General features: G+C 40.7%; 3 protein-coding genes across 3 annotated transcripts; 2 read left to right on the top strand and 1 right to left on the bottom strand.

Moving 5' to 3' along the window:
• Positions 1 to 1,536: 1,536 nt before the first annotated feature.
• On the top strand, positions 1,537 to 3,769 carry LOC148083639 (uncharacterized). The gene is made up of 7 exons (XM_087786043.1): positions 1,537 to 1,650; positions 1,736 to 1,879; positions 1,959 to 2,039; positions 2,102 to 2,155; positions 2,213 to 2,377; positions 3,449 to 3,568; positions 3,626 to 3,769. Exons 1-7 carry the CDS (start codon positions 1,537 to 1,539, stop codon positions 3,767 to 3,769), a joined length of 822 nt encoding a protein of 273 aa, XP_087642169.1.
• Positions 3,770 to 4,505: 736 nt separating this feature from the next.
• On the bottom strand, positions 4,506 to 8,279 carry LOC148083638 (complement factor H-related protein 2-like). The gene is given in 10 exon segments (XM_087786746.1): positions 4,506 to 4,799; positions 5,526 to 5,708; positions 5,785 to 5,856; positions 5,859 to 5,963; positions 6,067 to 6,258; positions 6,327 to 6,403; positions 6,568 to 6,661; positions 7,687 to 7,866; positions 7,929 to 8,105; positions 8,216 to 8,279. Coding segments are annotated over 10 exon segments (1,323 nt in total). The 5' UTR covers positions 8,274 to 8,279; the 3' UTR covers positions 4,506 to 4,614.
• Positions 8,280 to 13,486: 5,207 nt separating this feature from the next.
• b3galt2 (beta-1,3-galactosyltransferase 2) lies at positions 13,487 to 18,958 on the top strand. Its single transcript, XM_087786742.1, has 2 exons — positions 13,487 to 13,830; positions 17,068 to 18,958. Exon 2 carries the CDS (start codon positions 17,330 to 17,332, stop codon positions 18,620 to 18,622), a length of 1,293 nt encoding a protein of 430 aa, XP_087642868.1. The 5' UTR covers positions 13,487 to 13,830; positions 17,068 to 17,329; the 3' UTR covers positions 18,623 to 18,958.
• Positions 18,959 to 20,113: the final 1,155 nt, after the last annotated feature.

Genomic DNA, 20,113 nt, shown 5'->3' with positions numbered 1-20,113 from the left:
GTGAATGAGTGAACGTGAAAGTGACTGAATGAAGGATTGTTATATTGATGAATGTCATTAAGTCATTTGTGACTCCAGAAACGCTGTCAGTTGTATCCATGGAGACGTGTGGAACTAAGTTGGCACACACTTTGATTTATTTTAAAGTATATATTCATTTAAAAGCCATTTTATTTTATTTAAATTATAAATTACAAGTACACATTATTGATACTTTTTAGTTTCAAGGGGTTTGATTTGGGGGTTCATCCTTTTTAAATTATTACAAAAAGTAATAAGCAAGATAAGATAGGAGTTCCTGTCTATTCCTTGCTGACAGTGCTCTGCTATCAGTCCTAAACTACCTCCGTGATGGGATTTTTAATAGCTTTCTGGGAGGATTTTAAAAAATCTTGAGGAATATGGCTCTTGGTGTATTCTTGCAATTCTAAAAGTAGTGTAGCATTGTGGTGTACAGTGTGAGCTTTTGAGCATGAAGTTAGCTGTGTCTTGGTGTGTTGACGTGTTGTCAGTTTTGGAAACATCTGAGAAGTAATGACTGTTACTTGACTGTGTTTCAAAAATTATAACACTTACTATATCCATATATCTATTATAAGTAAGTAAGAAAGTCATTTGTATTTATATAGCGCTTTTTAAGACCAGGGTCACAAAGCGCTTAAACAATCAAAACAATAATCAATAAAATATATACTTTAAAGGAGTCAGTAGATCCTTCAAGTGCAAAGAGAGAGGAAGATCGTTCCAAAGCTTAGGAGCAACAGTCTGGAAGGATTTCTCTCTCTGGTCTGGAAGTGTGTTCAGGAACCATCAGTCGATTCTGTTCCACAGACCTCAGCGCCCGAGCTGGGGTGTAAGGCTGGATCAGATCAGTGATGTAAGGAGGAGTCTGACCATGAATAGATCTTAAAGTAAGAACCAGAATTTTAAAGGTGATCCTGAAAGAAACTGGAAGCCAATGAAGAGTTTTAAGGATTGGAGAAATGTGAGTTCTTCTACTAGAGCTGGTCAGAATTCTCGCTGCAGAGTTTTGAATCAACTGCAGGCGAGACAGATCCTTCTTGTTTAGACATGAAAACAAACTGTTACAATAGTCCAGACGAGAAGAAACAAACGCATGGATTACAAGCTCCAGATCATGTTGTGACAATATTTTCCTAAGTTTAGAGATCTTTCTCAGTTGAAGGAGTCTTAAGAAATGGGGGCCCCTGATGCACTCAATTGGGTGAAGAGACTGCGTTTGGGGCCACATGTGAACAGCCACACATAATCAATGCAAAACATGCTTATAAATGTCATGATAAATTGAATATCACCTTCTGAAGCTTTTTTACCTTCTGAAATCAACAAGCAACTGTAGATGGTAAGTTTATATAATTTAGATTAAGTCATGTGACGGCAGGGGCTCGTTCATTTACACATACGAGACGACCCCGCCCACTCCCCCCGAGCCAATCAGCAGGCAGCAATGGGGTCGTACAAGAAGGCCGGCTGCAGGTCCAGGTGTCAGTCATCAGCTGAAGACGGTGGTCACTGATGAAGATGCTGGAGAAGACGGGTTTTGTGATCACGGAGAACATCGAGATGGATTTGATCTCCTCGGAGTCCCGGATCATGACGTCAACCAAGATGCCGCTACGTTGCGTCCCGGTAGGTTTACGATCAATGATTGAAACTAAAGTTTTGACTGTAGTAAACTTCTGGGATTTTTTTTTTTTTTTTTTTGGTCGTTTAGCTCAATGATCGGCGCGAACATCCTCTGGAGCAGGTTGACCCCGAACCCGATAGGCCGAAGCAGTCGAGACACCCGACCCGGTCCAAAACCGAGACGGACCCGGACCCACCCGAGTACACAGAGGAGGTGGAGATCGAGATGGAGGTGTGTGTGTGTGTGAGAGTGCGCGCGCGTGTTTGCGTGGGTCCGTGCCTTTTTTCCCACAAGTGCGTGTGTCTTTCAGGTGTTCCCGCCCCTCCGGGTCGCGGACAGGGAGCTGATGGACGTCCAATTGGATCACTCGAGCATCATCAGTGAGGTGATTGTCAAGTAGATCCAATCAATCAATGATGTTAAAAAAACATTGTTTCTGTTGTTGGTCTGGAGATCATGTGGCCATCATCAGTTGATGATAAGATCAACCACTCACGGGGTCATCAGGTCAACCTGGTGTTGGTGACCTTGTTTGATCACTGTGGCTGACCTTCAGCTCAGAAGTTTTGTCGGATTTTGTTGTCACATGACTGGCTGCAAACTGATGGGTTCACCCAGAAGTGTCACCGTGTCCATTGGCGTCGGCGGAGTCTTCAGGCCAGACGTCTGACGGTCAAAGATGTGGTGTGTCTTCCTGCTGTCTACGACCAGGAGCGACCCGAGAGGTCAGTGTCATGTTGTTGATGAAGATGATACAGTTGTTGATGATTATGACGATGAAGATAATTATGATAAAGTTGTATTGGAGATAATAATTGTTGTTGTTGATATTTAAGATAATTGTGATGATTATAATGTTGTATTGTAGATGAATATGTAGTTGTTGATGATAAAGATAATGATGATGATGAAGTTGTATTAAAGATGATTATCATAAAGTTGTTGATGAGAAAGATGATGATGATTATAAAGTTGTATTGTAGATGAATATTTAGTTGTTGATGTTAAAGATAATGATAATGATGGTGATGATGATGAAGTTGTATTGAAGATAATTATAATAAAGTTGTTGATGATAAAGATGATGACGATGAAGTTGTATTGAAGATAATCATAATAAAGTTGTTGATGATAAAGATGATGAAGTTGTATGGAAGATGATTATCATAAAGTTGCTGATGATAAATATAATAATGATGATGATGATGAAGTTGTATTGAAGATGATTATCATAAAGTTGTTGACGATAAAGATAATGATGATGATGATGAAGTTGTATTGAAGATAATTATAATAAAGTTGCTAATGATAAAGATAGTAATGATAATGATAAAGTTGTATTAAAGATGATTATCACAAAGTTGTTGACGATAAAGATAATAATGATGATGATAAAGTTGTATTGAAGATGATTATCATAAAGTTGCCAATGATAAAGATAACAATGATGATGATGATGATGAAGTTGTATTGAAGATGATTATGTAGTTGTTAATTATAAAGATGATGATGATGAAGTTGTATTGAAGATGATTATCATAAAGTTGCTGATGATAAAGATGATGAAGATGATGATGAAGTTGTATTGAAGATGATTATCATAAAGTTGCTGATGATAAAGATGATGAAGATGATGATGAAGTTGTATTGAAGATGATTATCATACATTTGTGGATGATAAAGATGATGATGATAAAGTTGTATTGAAGATGATCATTAAGTTTCTGTTGATAACGATAATTATGATGATGATGAAGTCACTGCTGTGTCCTCAGGCTTTTTATCCCACACTGGACAGAGCGAGCGGCTATGGGACTGATGGCTCGAGTCACCATCGACAGCAGCTGGTCAGCTGATCAGGTAGAGAGTCGGTTGACAACTGTTTTCACTGGAGAGAGCCGCCACATCACTGTCCTGCAGGTGCGTTGGTCACATCTTTCCTACCTTAACTGGCATTATCCTGATTGTGCCCATCAGTGTGTGCCAGGGTCTCGGGTCCTCTTTGTCCCACAGACGCCAGCGGACGGGTGGACTGGTGAACAGGTCCTAAGGATTTCTGCCCTCAGTGTTTTGTATATTGTCTGTCACTATGACAACCAGCAGGTGATGGCCCCCAGCTGATGGCGTCCTCATGAAGACGCTGACTCCTCGGACTTTTGTACTTTTATTGAAATAAAATCCTTCTCGACGTTTTCAGTTTGATGCTTGGACAAGTGTACGAGTGTCCCTAGGGGTCTTCAATGTTCAACAACATGATCAGGTCACAACCAAGTCTAGGAAAATGCAAGGATGTTCACTATCTGCATAACATGATCACTGACCTGCTACTGCCTCTGAGACTGTTACTGTAACAATATAGCTGACAGACAGCATCTGGACCACAAAGACAAAGCTAACCTTCAGCAAGAAGTTTGACCTGATTCTCTAACACTGACTTCCTGATGTTCGTATTACTTCATCTTCATCATCATCATCACAATCACCACCATCATCATGATTTGGCCCGTTTTGTTGCTAATCAATGGATGCTCAACAACTGTATTGATTTCAAAAGGAGTATTAGAATACATGTTTATGTCTGACTTGGTGTCTGAAGATGAGCCATAGTCTGACGGTACAAAAGTCAGTAATATGTGAATGACCTTTCAATATAATCACCGACATCATCATCATCATCCTCCTTCTCTTCGTCCTCCTCCTTCTCCTTTATTTTCATCATCAGATTTGGCAATAGCAGGTCATGTGATTTATTGTGATTTCATGTAGCTTGATAATACAGTAATCATGGTAGAATCTAAGAAACAAAGCGAGAACTGTGAGGCTATAGTATTAACATATAAACTCATAAATACACAAGTCACAAACAGTGTTTTTTAATCAACATTTTTCTTGAAACACAGAGCAGGGCTTGAAGGCCATGGGTCAGCATGAAGTTTTTCAATGCATGTCCCTGGCTGATGATGTCATCACATGCAGGTGGGCAGCTCTATGTGTCCGTCCTTGCAGAGCCGACGCGGGTTTTCCGGTAAAGTCCAATCCTTGCAGAGAAACTCGATCGTGTCATTGTGTTGCGAGTATAGCTTGTTATCATAGCTGTACCGGAACCTGATCTTGTGCTTGTTCATTGCGGTGCGGTCAACCGTGCATGGTTCTATGAGGAGAAGAAGATTGAATGTGAGTGTTTGTGATAATGTGTGTGTATGTGTGCGCGTGTGTCTGTGTAGGTGTGAGTGTGAATATTTGTGTGTGAATATGTGTGCGAACATGTGAATGTAATGTGTGTTAATGTGAGTGTGCACATGTGTGTGCGTGAATGCATGTGTGTGTGTATGTTATTGTGTGTGTGTGAACGTGATTGCGCATACGTGTGTGTCAATGTCGGTGGGTATAAATATAAGTATGTCAGGAATGTGTATGTATGTGTGTTTACGTGTGTGTGTGTGTGTGTGTGTGAAGGTGTGTCTGATAGTGTGAATGTGTGTATGTGTATGTGAATGATATTGTGTGTGTGAAAGTAAGCATATGCGTGAATGGAAATGTGTATGTGTTATGTATTCGAAATGAGAGTGTGTGTGCATTGTTTTTTGTGTGAATGTGTTTAAGTGTGATTGTAAGTGTTTGTGTGTGTTTGATTGAGAAAATATGAGTTTGAGTGTGTATGGATGTGTGCATTGTAGCCTACTCCCATCAGTGTTTGTGTGTGTGATTGTGATGGTAAGCGTGTGTGTGAATCTAAATTTGTGTGTATGTGTGTGGCAATGTGAACGTAAGTGTGTGTGTGAATGCAGGTGTGTGTGTGTGTGAATGTGAGTTTTTGTGAATGTAAGTGTGTTAGTGTGTGAATTTAAGTTTGTGTGTATTTGTGTATGATACTCACTCAGGCACCACATTTCTCCTTCCCACTCTCCATTAACACAAGTCTTAGTGGGTCCTCCCTCAATGATGTAATACCGCTGGCACATCATCTCCACCTGCTGCATGTGTCGGTATTCTGAATCCTGTGATTCCTTTACGTCGCCGTCCTGCAGCATGGGTGGGCTTTTACAGTTCTGTGCCCCCGCTGACCAACAAGAGCACAGAAGGGGACGATAATGCACACCAACAAGTAACCAATCGATTGTGCTTGTTCAAATGACCTCCACAGGTGGGGAAAGGGTCCTTCCACGTCCCACCCGGCTGACACATCACTTCCTTCTTCCCCAACAGCCCCTCATGTGGCAGCGGAACGTGACTTTTTCACCTACTTGGACGGACGCACCAAGAGCGTGCGACTCCAGATGAACGCTGTCACCAATATCTGTGAGCTTACAGGTTTCTGTACAAACAGGCAATGACTCAGCTGACCCACATCATGACTCAGCAGGTCGTTATCATGACTGGACTTCAGCGCCCTCTACAGGGGTCACACCTGGTGTTACCTTCACAGGTCGGGAACTCTTTGCCCCAGCCACCGTCCTTTCCACAGACAAGGTCCGAACTCCCCTTCAGGACTTTACCAGGTAGTTTGCAGCTGAAGTGAAGCTGGTGACCTTGAGGGACTCTGTCCTCCCTCTCTGGCATATTACTCACTATCATGGCCTCATTCAACGGAGGCAAGTTACAAGTTTTGGCTGAGCAGTCGTAGAAGGTTTGAAGTCAGCATGTCCATCAACTCATAAAGTGCCCTCACTGGACTTACCTTCACACACAGGAACTCTGTTGGTCCAATTGCCATTAAAGCACATCCTGGTGGTCACACGGCTGACCATCTCAAACCTGGATACACATGTACGTTCAGACACATATACACAGACAAGCACATACATACCTTTGTGCAAAAATATAGTACACTCTCTTTCTCTCCCTCTCTCTCCAATACACCCAATCTTCACATCATTTCCAGGCACTAACAACTGCAGCAAGGTAATGGTTTTATGTACCCTTCATTACAGTAGTACTGGATAGTTGTCTCAGAGTCCTGGACTGGATCGTAATATCCATTAGGTATGTCCTCGGGTGTTCCGCATGTCTTAACTGGAACAACAGAAAGTCTTAGTTCAGACAAAGATTTTTGGTGAGTTACGCTTTGTCAAAGCGATAGTTTCAAAATTCAAACTTAAATAATTTTCTACTCACCCTCATGTCGACTAAGGTTTTGGATCATTTTCAGAGTAATCTGTTCCTTTCAGGAGTTATAGTTATTAAACAAAATTGTATGTTCATTTTAATTTATCGTCACTTAAGAACACCCAAATACCTCTGTTGTGCTTGTCTGTAACTTCCATCTTGTATTGAAGCCTAGACAAGAGGTATTGTTCTGGGAAACTTAAAAAAGTCTATATTTTAAGCTTGTTTGTAGCAGAAGTTTAAATAATAACAAATGATACAGACAGGAACGGAACAGAGCGCGTAGAGTCTACTTTCTAAACTCGAAGTGCATATATTTACCCGGAGTACTTCTGGAGTAATTCCTTTCTGTTTTGTTTGTTATTCTTTAAACTTCATCTACAAACGAGTGTAAAATATAGACTTAAGTTGTTCCGGAACAATTCCTCATGTTGAGGCTTCAATACAAGATGGACATTACAGTCGAGCACCATCGCGGTAATTTGATGTTTTTTAGTCATTTAGGAGGAAGATGAAGACAAAGAGCACTTGGCGTCATTCGCTTCATTAAAATGAACATACATTTTTATAATAGAAATTTTGGTGTGAAGTATCACTTTAACAGGAAACTCAGGGTTAACTGAAGAAAAGATGCTAGCGAGCAGATTCGTTCTTTACGTTTCCATGGTAACTGACTCAGAGTTACACTGCTTCATGGAATAAGAACACCAGAGTATCCCCTCATTTCCATGAAAACGATTCTGCAAGTGATTGTAGATTTTGAACTGTAATTAAACATCAACACTGTACAATAAAATTAATGGACAGTTAATGGGCCAGTTTAGGCTCATGAAGACTGGGTATGTTTCTGATGGAGATGTCGCAGAAGTGTCGTTCGTCAATTGTGTTACATTGACGGCTCTGAGAGTATGGCCCTCCTGTTGTGGTCTCACCTTGACAAGGTGGGTCTGGCTTCCATCCATCTCTGGTACAGGTGAGTTTCCCGACGTCATTGGTAGGATGTAGACCTCTACTGCATTGGTATCTGACTTGATCTCCAATATATGCTCTCTGATTACTGTACATTTGCCACCAAGTCACCTCTTTGGGTCTGTGATTTGGACAATTGACCTCTGGTGAGAGAAAAGGAAAAGCTTAATTGAGTATTCTTTGCTTGGGCAGGTCAGAGTCTCACTTAAACACTTGGGCACTATGCTCCACGTCCCGTTGAGCTGGCAGGTAGACACAGCAGTGGTGGTATGTTTGTCCATGATCCAGTAGTCGTCCCCACAATTGACGGTCAGCGAATCACCAGGAGAGAACTCAAAAGTTGTACCCATGATCCTCGAAGGGTTCAATTTACACCTAATCACTAATAGGGTAAGAACACAATATTTTGTCACAACATTATGTCCAGTTGCTTGCTTTAGAACCTTTTACAATAATCATGACCTGAATAGATGGATATGTTTGTTTGCTTACCCTTCCCCCAGACCTCGGACAAGACTCCACAAAGAAGCACACACACTATGCGTCTCATCTTTGGTTTGAGCTTCTGAGCAGATGCAGCATTAACATAGTCAGATGGCTCAATGATTGACAGACATGGCTCCACCTCCTGCCAAGAAACGATATCATCACTGGAAGTATGTGCTAATCTCTGTGTTCTCATCAGTCAATAATTGTTGGAAATCAATGCAGTTAATGAAATATACTGGAAACTGTGTGTGAGTGTTTAGTTGTGTTAGTATTTTGAGCGTAGTTGTGAGTGTGTGTAACTGTGATTCAGTGTGGGTTAGTCATTATTAGAGGGAATATTAATGTCTCGTCGTCCTCCTTTTCTCTGGTTACATAAGATTTTCCTTATTATTAATTTAGAAGGCCTCAGTGAGCAGTGATTAGCGGAGTTTGGTGGTCAGTATGTGTGTGTTTTTAAAAGAATCAATTTAAAACCAAAACATTCATTATATTTGTAGTCCTCAAGGTCAAAGACACACAGACACACACAAAAAATCTCTCTTTTACACACACACGCACACATGCGCATGAACAGACACACAAATGCACAAACACACACCCACATGCACAAACACACACAGACACAAAAACAAACACACATTCACACAGACACACACATGCAGACACACACACACTCACAAGAAAACACACACACACTCACAAGAAAACACACACACACACATGCACACACACACACAGCTGTTGTTGTTCATCTGGACTGTTGTGAGGATCCATGAGAGCTCGAGTCTCTGGGGTCCTACTGGCCTAGATAGTGCACCATCGCTTGTTTCCCCACAGATTTACACACACAGAGACATGCGTACTGACTTCGACACGTACAAACAGTCACTGAGAGACACTTTTGAATGTGTGTCATCAATGTTTTTGTGTAATCAGTGTTGTCATAGTCATGAGTGTGTGTCTGGCACACCAGGGTCGACACGAGCATGCGATCTACACAGTGAGGGGTGCAGGTAACAGTGTCATTGTGTTGATTAGTGTGCGATTGAAACATCAGCATCATGAGATTGAAGAGGACCGGTCCAGTGGTCACGTGGTTTCCCCGGAGGAGATTTTGATCTTTGAGGGATTGAAGAACTGGTGTCCCTGATCCCTGTTGAGGATTATCTGCTCCAATAATCCAGAAATGCTTTCACATAATCCTGGATTAAGACCACCATCAGGACCAGGGTCACTCAGATCAGGTTGGATTTGTCTGCTGGTTTTCTGGTGTCATAAGAGACTATGACTTCCTCATCCACCTGTCATGTTGTCCCCATGGTTACTGTTGTTAGCACACTGCATGTGTGACTGTCATGTTGTTTTTCTTGTTTCCATGGCAACAAAATGCAGAAGAGTCCAGGGTTTCGGCAGTGACATGACTCTCTTCCGCTGCAGGGTCACCGAGGGACCACTGAGATTTCAGAGTGGGATGATGGGGAAGATGAATATTTTTAAAGGCGACAGAAGCAAAGCACATGTGTAGTGATAAAGACAACCTCTGGTGGGGACAGGAAGTGATCTGCAGCTGCAGAGATGATCCAGTCTAACCCAAGGTTTGCTGAATCAGGAACCACTTCAGGTTTCAGAGTAGCACAGACACACGAACAAGTCATGACCAAACTGACCTTTCAACACAAATGTGAGAATGTGATGAGCCTGGTTCAGTGCTGGATCAAACTTCCTCCTACATCATATCACGACATAAGCTCAAGTCATCATTGTGACTCCAGTCCGCTCGTCTCTTAACAAAACCCATCTTTCTCTCTCTCAATCCACCAAAAAAAGATCCTCACACATTAAGGTTTAAACATGTCCGGTTTCTGATGAGTGAGGGATGATAATGAAGGAGGGATGATGATGATAATGGATTGATGAAAGAAGGATTATGATGATGATTAATTTGATGAGCACATATGATAACACTATGATGATTCTGATCATTACTTCCTGTTCTGCACACTACTTTTCTGCCGACAGTTGACAGGGTCTGTACCTGAAGGGGTTGGTAAAGTCATTATTTTATAAAGTTCTCCCCCATCTGAAATCTTGGCGAACGGGAGGTTATGAGAGCAAAGTGCATGGGTTTGACTCATCCTTCAGCCAGCTGTAATACCTCTCCACTTTTTTTATACAACAAGTCCGTTGGAGGTGGATACTTCCGGGTTCGATGACGCTCGGTGACGAAACACAATTCTTGACAATGTCTAATCTGCAGAAAAAAAATATAAGCACATTTCTTCTTTTTATTGCTGTGTCTAATTGGAAAAAAACAATTTCCAGAAGGAGACCTCCTGAGGGATCAATAAAGTTCTACCTACCTACCTACCTTTGTAGGTACCTTTGTAGGTAGGTAGGTAGTCCTGGGTCCTGTCTGCCAGTCCTGGGTCACCTTGAATAGTGATTTGTGACAGATGATAATATTAAAAAGGGGATAAATGATGATGATGATGATGATGATGATGATGATGATGATGATGGCGATGATTATGAAGGAAGGTTAATGATGATGATGATGATTATGAAGGAAGGTTAATGATGATGATTATGATTATGAAGGAAGGTTAATGATGATGATGATGATTATGAAGGAAGGTTAATGATGATGATGATGATTATGATTATGAAGGAAGGTTAATGATGATGATGATGATTATGATTATGAAGGAAGGTTAATGATGATGATGATGATTATGAAGGAAGGTTAATGATGATGATTATGATTATGAAGGAAGGTTAATGATGATGATTATGATTATGAAGGAAGGTTAATGATGATGATTATGATTATGAAGGAAGGTTAATGATGATGATTATGATTATGAAGGAAGGTTAATGATGATGATGATGATTATGATTATGAAGGAAGGTTAATGATGATGATGATGATTATGAAGGAAGGTTAATGATGATGATGATGATTATGATTATGAAGGAAGGTTAATGATGATGATTATGATTATGAAGGAAGGTTAATGATGATGATTATGAAGGAAGGTTAATGATGATGATGATTATGATTATGAATGAAGGTTAATGATGATAATGATGATTATGATTATGAAGGAAGGTTAATGATGATGATTATGATTATGAAGGAAGGTTAATGATGATGATTATGATTATGATTATGAAGGAAGGTTGATGATGATGATTATGATTAGGAAGGAAGGTTAATGATAATGATGATGATGATGATTATTATTATGAAGGAAGGTTAATGATGATGATGATTATTATGATTATGAAGGAAGGTTAATGATGATGATGATGATTATGATTATGAAGGAAGGTTAATGATGATGATGATTATTATGATTATGAAGGAAGGTTAATGATGATGATGATGATTATTATGATTATGAAGGAAGGTTAATGATGATGATGATGATTATTATGATTATGAATGCAGGTTAATGATGATGATGATGATTATGAAGGAAGGTTAATGATGATGATGATGATTATGATTATGAAGGAAGGTTAATGATGATGATGATGATTATGAAGGAAGGTTAATGATGATGATGATTATGATTATGAAGGAAGGTTAATGATGATGATGATTATGATTATGAAGGAAGGTTAATGATGATGATGATGATTATGAAGGAAGGTTAATGATGATGATGATGATTATGATTATGAAGGAAGGTTAATGATGATGATTATGATTATGAAGGAAGGTTAATGATGATGATGATGATTATGATTATGAAGGAAGGTTAATGATGATGATTATGATTATGAAGGAAGGTTAATGATGATGATGATGATTATGAAGGAAGGTTAATGATGATTATTATGATTATGAAGGAAGGTTAATGATGATGATGATGATTATGATTATGAAGGAAGGTTAATGATGATGATTATGATTATGATTATGAAGGAAGGTTGATGATGATGATTATGATTAGGAAGGAAGGTTAATGATAATGATGATGATGATGATTATTATTATGAAGGAAGGTTAATGATGATGATTATGATTATGAAGGAAGGTTAATGATGATGATGATGATTATGATTATGAAGGAAGGTTAATGATGATGATGATGATTATTATGATTATGAAGGAAGGTTAATGATGATGATGATGATTATTATGATTATGAAGGAAGGTTAATGATGATGATGATGATTATTATGATTATGAAGGAAGGTTAATGATGATGATGATGATTATTATGATTATGAAGAAAGGTTAATGATGATGTTGATGATGATGATGATAAAGAAAGCGTAATAATGATGAAGATGATGATTACGAAGGAAGGTAAATGATAATAATGATGATGATTATGAAGAAAAGTAATGATGATGATGATGATTATGAAGGAAGGTTAATGATGATGTTGATGATAAAAAAGGGTAATGATGATGATGATGATGATGATAAAGAAAGGGTAATGATGATTATGATTATGAAAGAAGGTAAATGATAATAATGATGATGATTATGAAGAAAAGTAATGATGGTGATGATGATTATGATGAAGGAAGGTAAATTATGATGATGATTATGAAGAAAAGTAATGATGATGATGATGATGATGATAATGAGGAAGGAAGGTTAATGATGATGATGATGATAATGATGTAGGAAGGGTAATTATGATGATTATGAAGGAAGAGTAATGATAATGATGATGATGATGGTGAATGAAGGTTAATGATGATGATGATGATGATGGTGTTGATGAAGGGAGGATAAAGATAATGATGAAGAAAGGTTAATGATGATGATGATAATGATAATGACGTTGTTGATGAAGGGAGGATAATAATAATGATGAAGAAAGGTTAATCATGATAATGATGATAATGATGATGATGGTGATGATGAAAGAGGGATAATGCTGATTAGGAAGGAAGGTTAATGATGATGATGATAATGACGGTGTCGATGAAGGGAGGATAATAATAATGATGAAAGAAGGTTAATCATGATAATGATGAAGAAAAAAGATGATGGTGATTAGCTTGATGTGAATGAAATAAGAGAATATAAAGATGATAATTGTGATGGAAGGATAATGATGATAAAGATGGTGATGAAGAAAGGGATTAGAGATGGATGGACGAAGCCAGTTTTTCCAGACTGTTAATCTTTTTCTTTTTTTGCCTGGAAACATTTTTCTCCCACGACCCTTGAACGCAGCTGCACGTCACGTGATACTCTCCGCTAAGCAGTGACGTCCTGGAGCTCCGTCAGTAAAGCGGAGTGTGTCTGTCATCCTCGCCGGCGAACGAGCGCCTCTCAAGCGCCGGGCTTGACACCCTCTCAAGGAGGTCCGCCAGGACGACGGAAGGCGAGGAGATTACAATAGCGAACACAAGGATCTTCGTGTCTTCTGCACGTCTACACCGAGAGCAGGGAGAGACCGCTGCTGAAGCATCATCTGGTCTCGTCAGCAGCCGGAGGATGAGGAGGGTCGCTGCGGCCGGAAGGTAGCTGGAGGAGGGAGCGGCGCTAGTCAGGGCCAGACTGCAGAGGGAGGCGCCCATGGCGGCGGAGGCAGGACGCATCCTTCAGCAGAAGAAGAGCGCAGCAGCATCAGAACCATGACGGCGAGGTGAGCGTCATTCTTCATCCAGCCGTCCCCGCCCTGCGCCTCCATCAGCACCCACCCTCCCCCATCCACGTCCCGCAGACGCTTCCAGACCTCCGCCCCTTCCTCCTCATCTTCTCCCCTTCTCACGTTCTCCTGGCTCCTCCTGTGATCTTCCTTCAACCGGATGGGTGGAGGTTGTGCAGGAGAGGGCCAGTGGCTCATCTGACTCGCTCTATGGGGTCCATCGAGGACTCCACACAAGAGAATTGTTCTGGACCCCTCTGATCCTTGTCACCATGTGACCAGTACTCAAGTGACACCATGAGTCCAGCATGTCAAGGATGATTGATCGGCGCCTCGGAGCAGTTGGACATGAAACCAGCCCCCACCAGCCCTTGTTGCTGTGTTTGCTGTTCCACGCTCTTATCCAAACAACAACATTCAAACCTGAAGTTCTGAGTCCATGTGGATGTTGCTTATGATGATGAGGATGATGATGTTTTGGATATTGATCAAAATGGAGATGAGGGAGATGGTTATGGTGATGATTGTGAAAATGATGCCGGCCATTGTGATGATGACGATGATAACAGTGGTGAGGATAATGACGACGTGTTTGCTAATGCAACACAGTGATGAAGGTGTTTTGGATGATGATAGTGATGAGGATGAGAAAGATAGTTATAGTGATGATGATGTTTGTGATAATGATGATGATAATGGTGATAATGAAGAGGATGATGGTGATCATATTTGTGATTATGATGAAGATGATGTTTGTGATGATGATGGTTGTGATGAAGATGAGGAAGATACTTGTGATGATGATGATGTTTGTGATAATGATGATGGTTGTGGTGAAGATGAGGAAGATACTTGTGATGATGATGATGTTTGTGACAATGATGACAGTGATGATGCTGAAGATGAGGATAATGATGATGTTTGTGATGATGATGGTTGTGTTGAAGATGAGGAAGATTCTTGTGATGATGATGTTGTTTGTGATAATGATGATGATGATGGTTGTGATGAAGATGAGGAAGATACTTGTAATGATGATGATGTTTGTGATGATGATGATGATGATATTTGTGATAATGATGACAGTGATGATGCTGAAGATAATGATGATGTTTGTGATGATGATGATGATGGTTGTGATGAAGATGAGCAAGATTCTTGTGATGATGTTTGTGATGATGATGATGATGATGGTTGTGATGAAGATACTTGTGATGATGATGATGTTTGTGACAATGATGACAGTGATGATGCTGAAGATAATGATGATGTTTGTGATGATGATGGTTGTGATGAAGATGTTGTTTGTGATAATGATGATGATGATGGTTGTGATGAAGATGAGCAAGATTCTTGTGATGATGATAATGTTTGTGATGATGATGATGATGGTTGTGATGAGGATACTTGTGATGATGATGATGTTCGTGACAATGATGATGATGATGGTTGTGATGAAGATGAGGATGATACTTTTGATGATGATGATGTTTGTGATGATGATGATGATGATGTTTGTGACAATGATGATGATGATGGTTGTGATGAAGATGAGGATGATACTTTTGATGATGATGATGTTTGTGATGATGATGATGATGATGTTTGTGACAATGATGATGATGATGGTTGTGATGAAGATGAGGAAGATACTTGTGATGATGATGGTTGTGATGAAGATGCTTGTGTTGATGATGATGTTTGTGACAATGATGATGATGATGGTTGTGATGAAGATGAGGATGATACTTTTGATGATGATGATGTTTGTGATGATGATGATGATGATGTTTGTGACAATGATGATGATGATGGTTGTGATGAAGATGAGGAAGATACTTGTGATGATGATGGTTGTGATGAAGATGCTTGTGTTGATGATGATGTTCGTGACAATGATGATGATGATGGTTGTGATGAAGATGAGGATGATACTTTTGATGATGATGATGTTTGTGATGATGATGATGATGATGTTTGTGACAATGATGATGATGATGGTTGTGATGAAGATGAGGAAGATACTTGTGATGATGATGGTTGTGATGAAGATGCTTGTGTTGATGATGATGTTTGTGACAATGATGATGATGATGGTTGTGATGAAGATGAGCAAGATTATTGTGATGATGTTTGTGATGATGATGATGATGATGGTTGTGATGAAGATACTTGTGATGATGATGATGTTTGTGACAATGATGACAGTGATGATGCTGAAGATAATGGTGATGTTTGTGATGATGATGATGATGGTTGTGATGAAGATGTTGTTTGTGATAATGATGATGATGATGGTTGTGATGAAGATGAGCAAAATTCTTGTGATGATGATAATGTTTGTGATGATGATGATGATGGTTGTGATGAAGATTCTTGTGATGATGATGATGTTTGTGATGATGATGGTTGTGATGAAGATACTTGTGATGATGATGATGTTTGTGACAATGATGATGATGATGGTTGTGATGAAGATGAGGATGATACTTTTGATGATGATGATGTTTGTGATGATGATGATGATGATGTTTGTGACAATGATGATGATGATGGTTGTGAAGAAGATGAGGAAGATACTTGTGATGATGATGGTTGTGATGAAGATACTTGTGATGATGATGATGTTTGTGACAATGATGATGATGATGGTTGTGATGAAGATGAGGAAGATTCTCGTGATGATGATGATGTTTGTGACAATGATGATGATGATGGTTATTTTGATGATGATGATGTTTGTGACAATGATGACAGTGATGATGCTGATGATGAGGATAATGATGATGTTTGTGATGATCATGATCATAATGGTTATTTTGATGATGATAATGATGGTCATTGATGATGAGGATGTTTTTGATAATGATGATGATGATTGTTGATGATGATGAGTAAGATAGTTGTAAACCTTACAAATGTGAAGAAGGCAGAAGATGATGGGTATAATTACAACCGTTTTAAGGTAGGATGTATAGATTGTTGTGCTATTACTAGCCAGGACTCACTGGAGGTCTCTGTTGCAAAGATACGTAAACAACTTCTGATGTTTGCTTTGGGTAACAAGGTGTAAGTTCAATATGTTTATTATGAAGGTCTTTGAAATAACAGTATATATGTCTGACTTGATTAGACTCACCTGGAGAACCACATACCAGACCAGAAGGGGTTCCAAGGGTGAAGAGTTAGTTCTCTCTTCCTAGTTTTGCTGACAATCCCTCTTTCTCTCTCCAGGTCTCGCAGAACTCAGTGCGAGAAGTTGACCCCTTCATGTCTCGTCGTGGAGCGTGACACTAGACCGCAACCGCTGCCAGAGATGTGTCAGCGCGTAGTTGCTGTGGCAACACAATCATCGTCTCTCCTTTGGTCATAAGCACAAACTGGCTTCAACCTTTGTTGCAAAAAACTCATTGGACTCTTGGCCTCCACATGAGCGGGCAATCGCAGGTGAATACCACCGGTTTTCCAGCGACGCCCTGAGACTCCAACCTGCACCATGCAGTGGCGACGGCGGCACTTCTGTCCTGTCATGATGTCCTGGACGCCCAAGCGTTCACACTTCCGTACCCACGTGGCAGGACTTTTGATGTTAGCTCTGCTCTTTACATTGCTGTTATTCTTCAGCCACCAGGACTGGCTCCCGGGCCGCAGTGGGCCGCGGGAAAGTCCTCTGGCGTACACAGTTCGAGGTCTGAGGAGTCCCAGAGGAGATGTGAATCAGAGCAGCTCACTAAGGAGTCTTTGGAAGGAGACAGGCCAGTCGCCACAAAAACCCCTGCTCAACCTAAGCTTGAATCAGGCTGAGATGGACGGATTCCGCACTGGTGTGATGGGACTCGGCGACTCCATGAGCCCAAACAACAGTCTACAGAGAGAAATGGGTGTGGGTGGGCGACTCAATGCACAGCCCTACCCCTACATCCACAACGAACCATTCAAGTGTCGGGACAACACGCCCTTCCTCATCCTGCTCATTGCGGCAGAACCAGGTCAGTCCGAGGCCAGGGATGCGATCCGACAGACATGGGGCAACGAAAGCTCAGTGGTGGGACTGTTGTTTATTCGCCTGTTCCTCCTCGGCACTGGTCAAAGCTGGGACGGGTCTGTGCAAAGCACTGTGGAGGAGGAGAGTCGTTCTCACCATGACATCATCCAGCAGGACTACCAGGATACTTACTACAACCTCACCATAAAGACGTTGATGGGACTGAACTGGGTCGCCACCTTCTGCCCACACACCTACTACGTGATGAAGACAGACTCCGACATGTTCGTCAATACAGAGTACCTGATCCAGAAGCTGCTCAAGCCGGAGGTGCCGCCAAGGCGACGCTACTTTACTGGCTATCTGATGAGGGGCTACGCTCCGAATCGCAACAAGGACAGTAAGTGGTACATGCCCCCTGAGCTGTACCCCAGCGAACGCTACCCCATCTTCTGCTCCGGAACAGGCTACGTGTTTTCGGGTGACATGGCGGAGCTCATCTACCAGGTATCCACTGGGATTCGCCGGCTTCACCTAGAAGACGTCTACGTTGGAATCTGCTTGGCGAAGCTGCGCATTGACCCGGTGCCGCCGCCCAACGAGTTCCTCTTCAACCACTGGAGGGTTTCGTACTCAAGCTGCAAGTACAGTCATTTGATCACGTCGCACCAGTTCCAACCCAACGAGCTTATCAAGTATTGGAACCACCTGCAGAACAACAAGCACAATGCCTGCATCAATGCGGCCAAGGACAAGAGTGGTCGCTTCAGGCACCGGCACTTCCATGGTGAACGATTGCCATGACAACGTCGGCACCACCCCCCCGCCCTTCCTCCCCCTCTTGTGGTGTATCCAGCTCAGCACTACTTGGAAAAAGCACATCGTCAACAGTCGACAACACAAACTATTTTTTTAAAACCCAAATACTGTGATACTGTGGTTTTTATGTTGGGCACTATAAGGTGGTGTGAATGTGCCAAGAAGAAAGCAAGATTCATGTGACAAACTACAAAGTTGCTCAAATGTTTACAAAGTGTCACATGATCTCAGGCAGAGTCAGTGTTCATGTTTCGGAGCGTTCGACTGTTTACAACCAGTCCAAATCCCGAGGCAGAGATTGTATTTTATAATGTAGCGAATGTGAGAAGAAATGTTTAATGATTAAACGCTGCAAGTTCAACTTATTGTGTCTTTATTACACCTCTACAGATCATGATAGCCTAGCCTCTCATTAGCTTAGCCTCTCATTAGCCTAGCTAGTTTTGGAAAAATTAGTCATATCCAGGGGCCTCATGCACAAAGAAGTGCGCAGATTTCCTACTGAAAACGTACACGCAAACCCACAAAACGTTGTGTAAAAATATTGATGATGTATGATTCTGTGAGTGACATGAATGCAAGCACTTTTCCTTTGTACATCAAAATCAACGTTAGACCTGTTCCTCCCTTTCCACACCCTAGTTTATTTGATTCTCCTCTCTGTGATCATAAGAAATAACTGGATTAACAGTTCACAATTGTTCATTTAAATGTATCACCCGCTGTTGTAATTTACATACTTATTTTACATACAGGGTTATTAATAAGAATAGTTGACTTACAGAGACGACCGGTATATTTATATTTATATGAGTGTGTTTTTCAAAGGAGATAGCTCAGATCACATGATGAAAATCAGCTAGTGCTGTACTTTAAACTGAACCAGTTTAGCTTCAATTTAAAATAACAGGCTGACGAGAGGGCGATTCCATCTTTTATTGATCGACTGAGACTCTCGTAGATTTGACTTGGAGCGATCAGACGCAGATAATTGGCTTGGTTATGTCGTTAAGTAGTCCTAATTGAAAAGGATCATCAATTTGGCGAATCAGAAACATATTTATACGTGTGTAAATAATTTAATATCTACTCATGTGACCGCAAACACATCTGTGTTTGTTCAATTTGATCAATATTGATCATTAATGTGTCTCTGATAAACACTTCTCAACATGACTAGTCAGGCTGACATGGATCTGAGCAGAAAATACATGTACGTACGACACCTTCAAATCTTTAAACCTTTTTCACATTCTTTGTACATGAGGACCCTGGTGTTTCACCAAACTCCAGTGTTTGAAGATGCAAGCGGTGAGTGACTGAATCGGTATTAGTTGAGTCAATTGATTTCATCTTCCTTGGCAGGCCAGGAGTTACTATGCAGGACCTCACTGTCATGTTCTAGACTCACTTTATTTAAAGAAAAATACACTTAATTGCCATTGACTTCTTATTTTGGATTCCTCTTTGTGACTC

Source organism: Callionymus lyra, chromosome 3 (assembly GCF_982586985.1).
Source record: "Callionymus lyra chromosome 3, fCalLyr1.hap1.1, whole genome shotgun sequence".
Lineage (NCBI taxonomy): Eukaryota > Metazoa > Chordata > Actinopteri > Syngnathiformes > Callionymidae > Callionymus > Callionymus lyra.
Note: the sequence above shows the minus strand (reverse complement) of the source record. Positions and strands in the feature narration are given on the sequence as shown.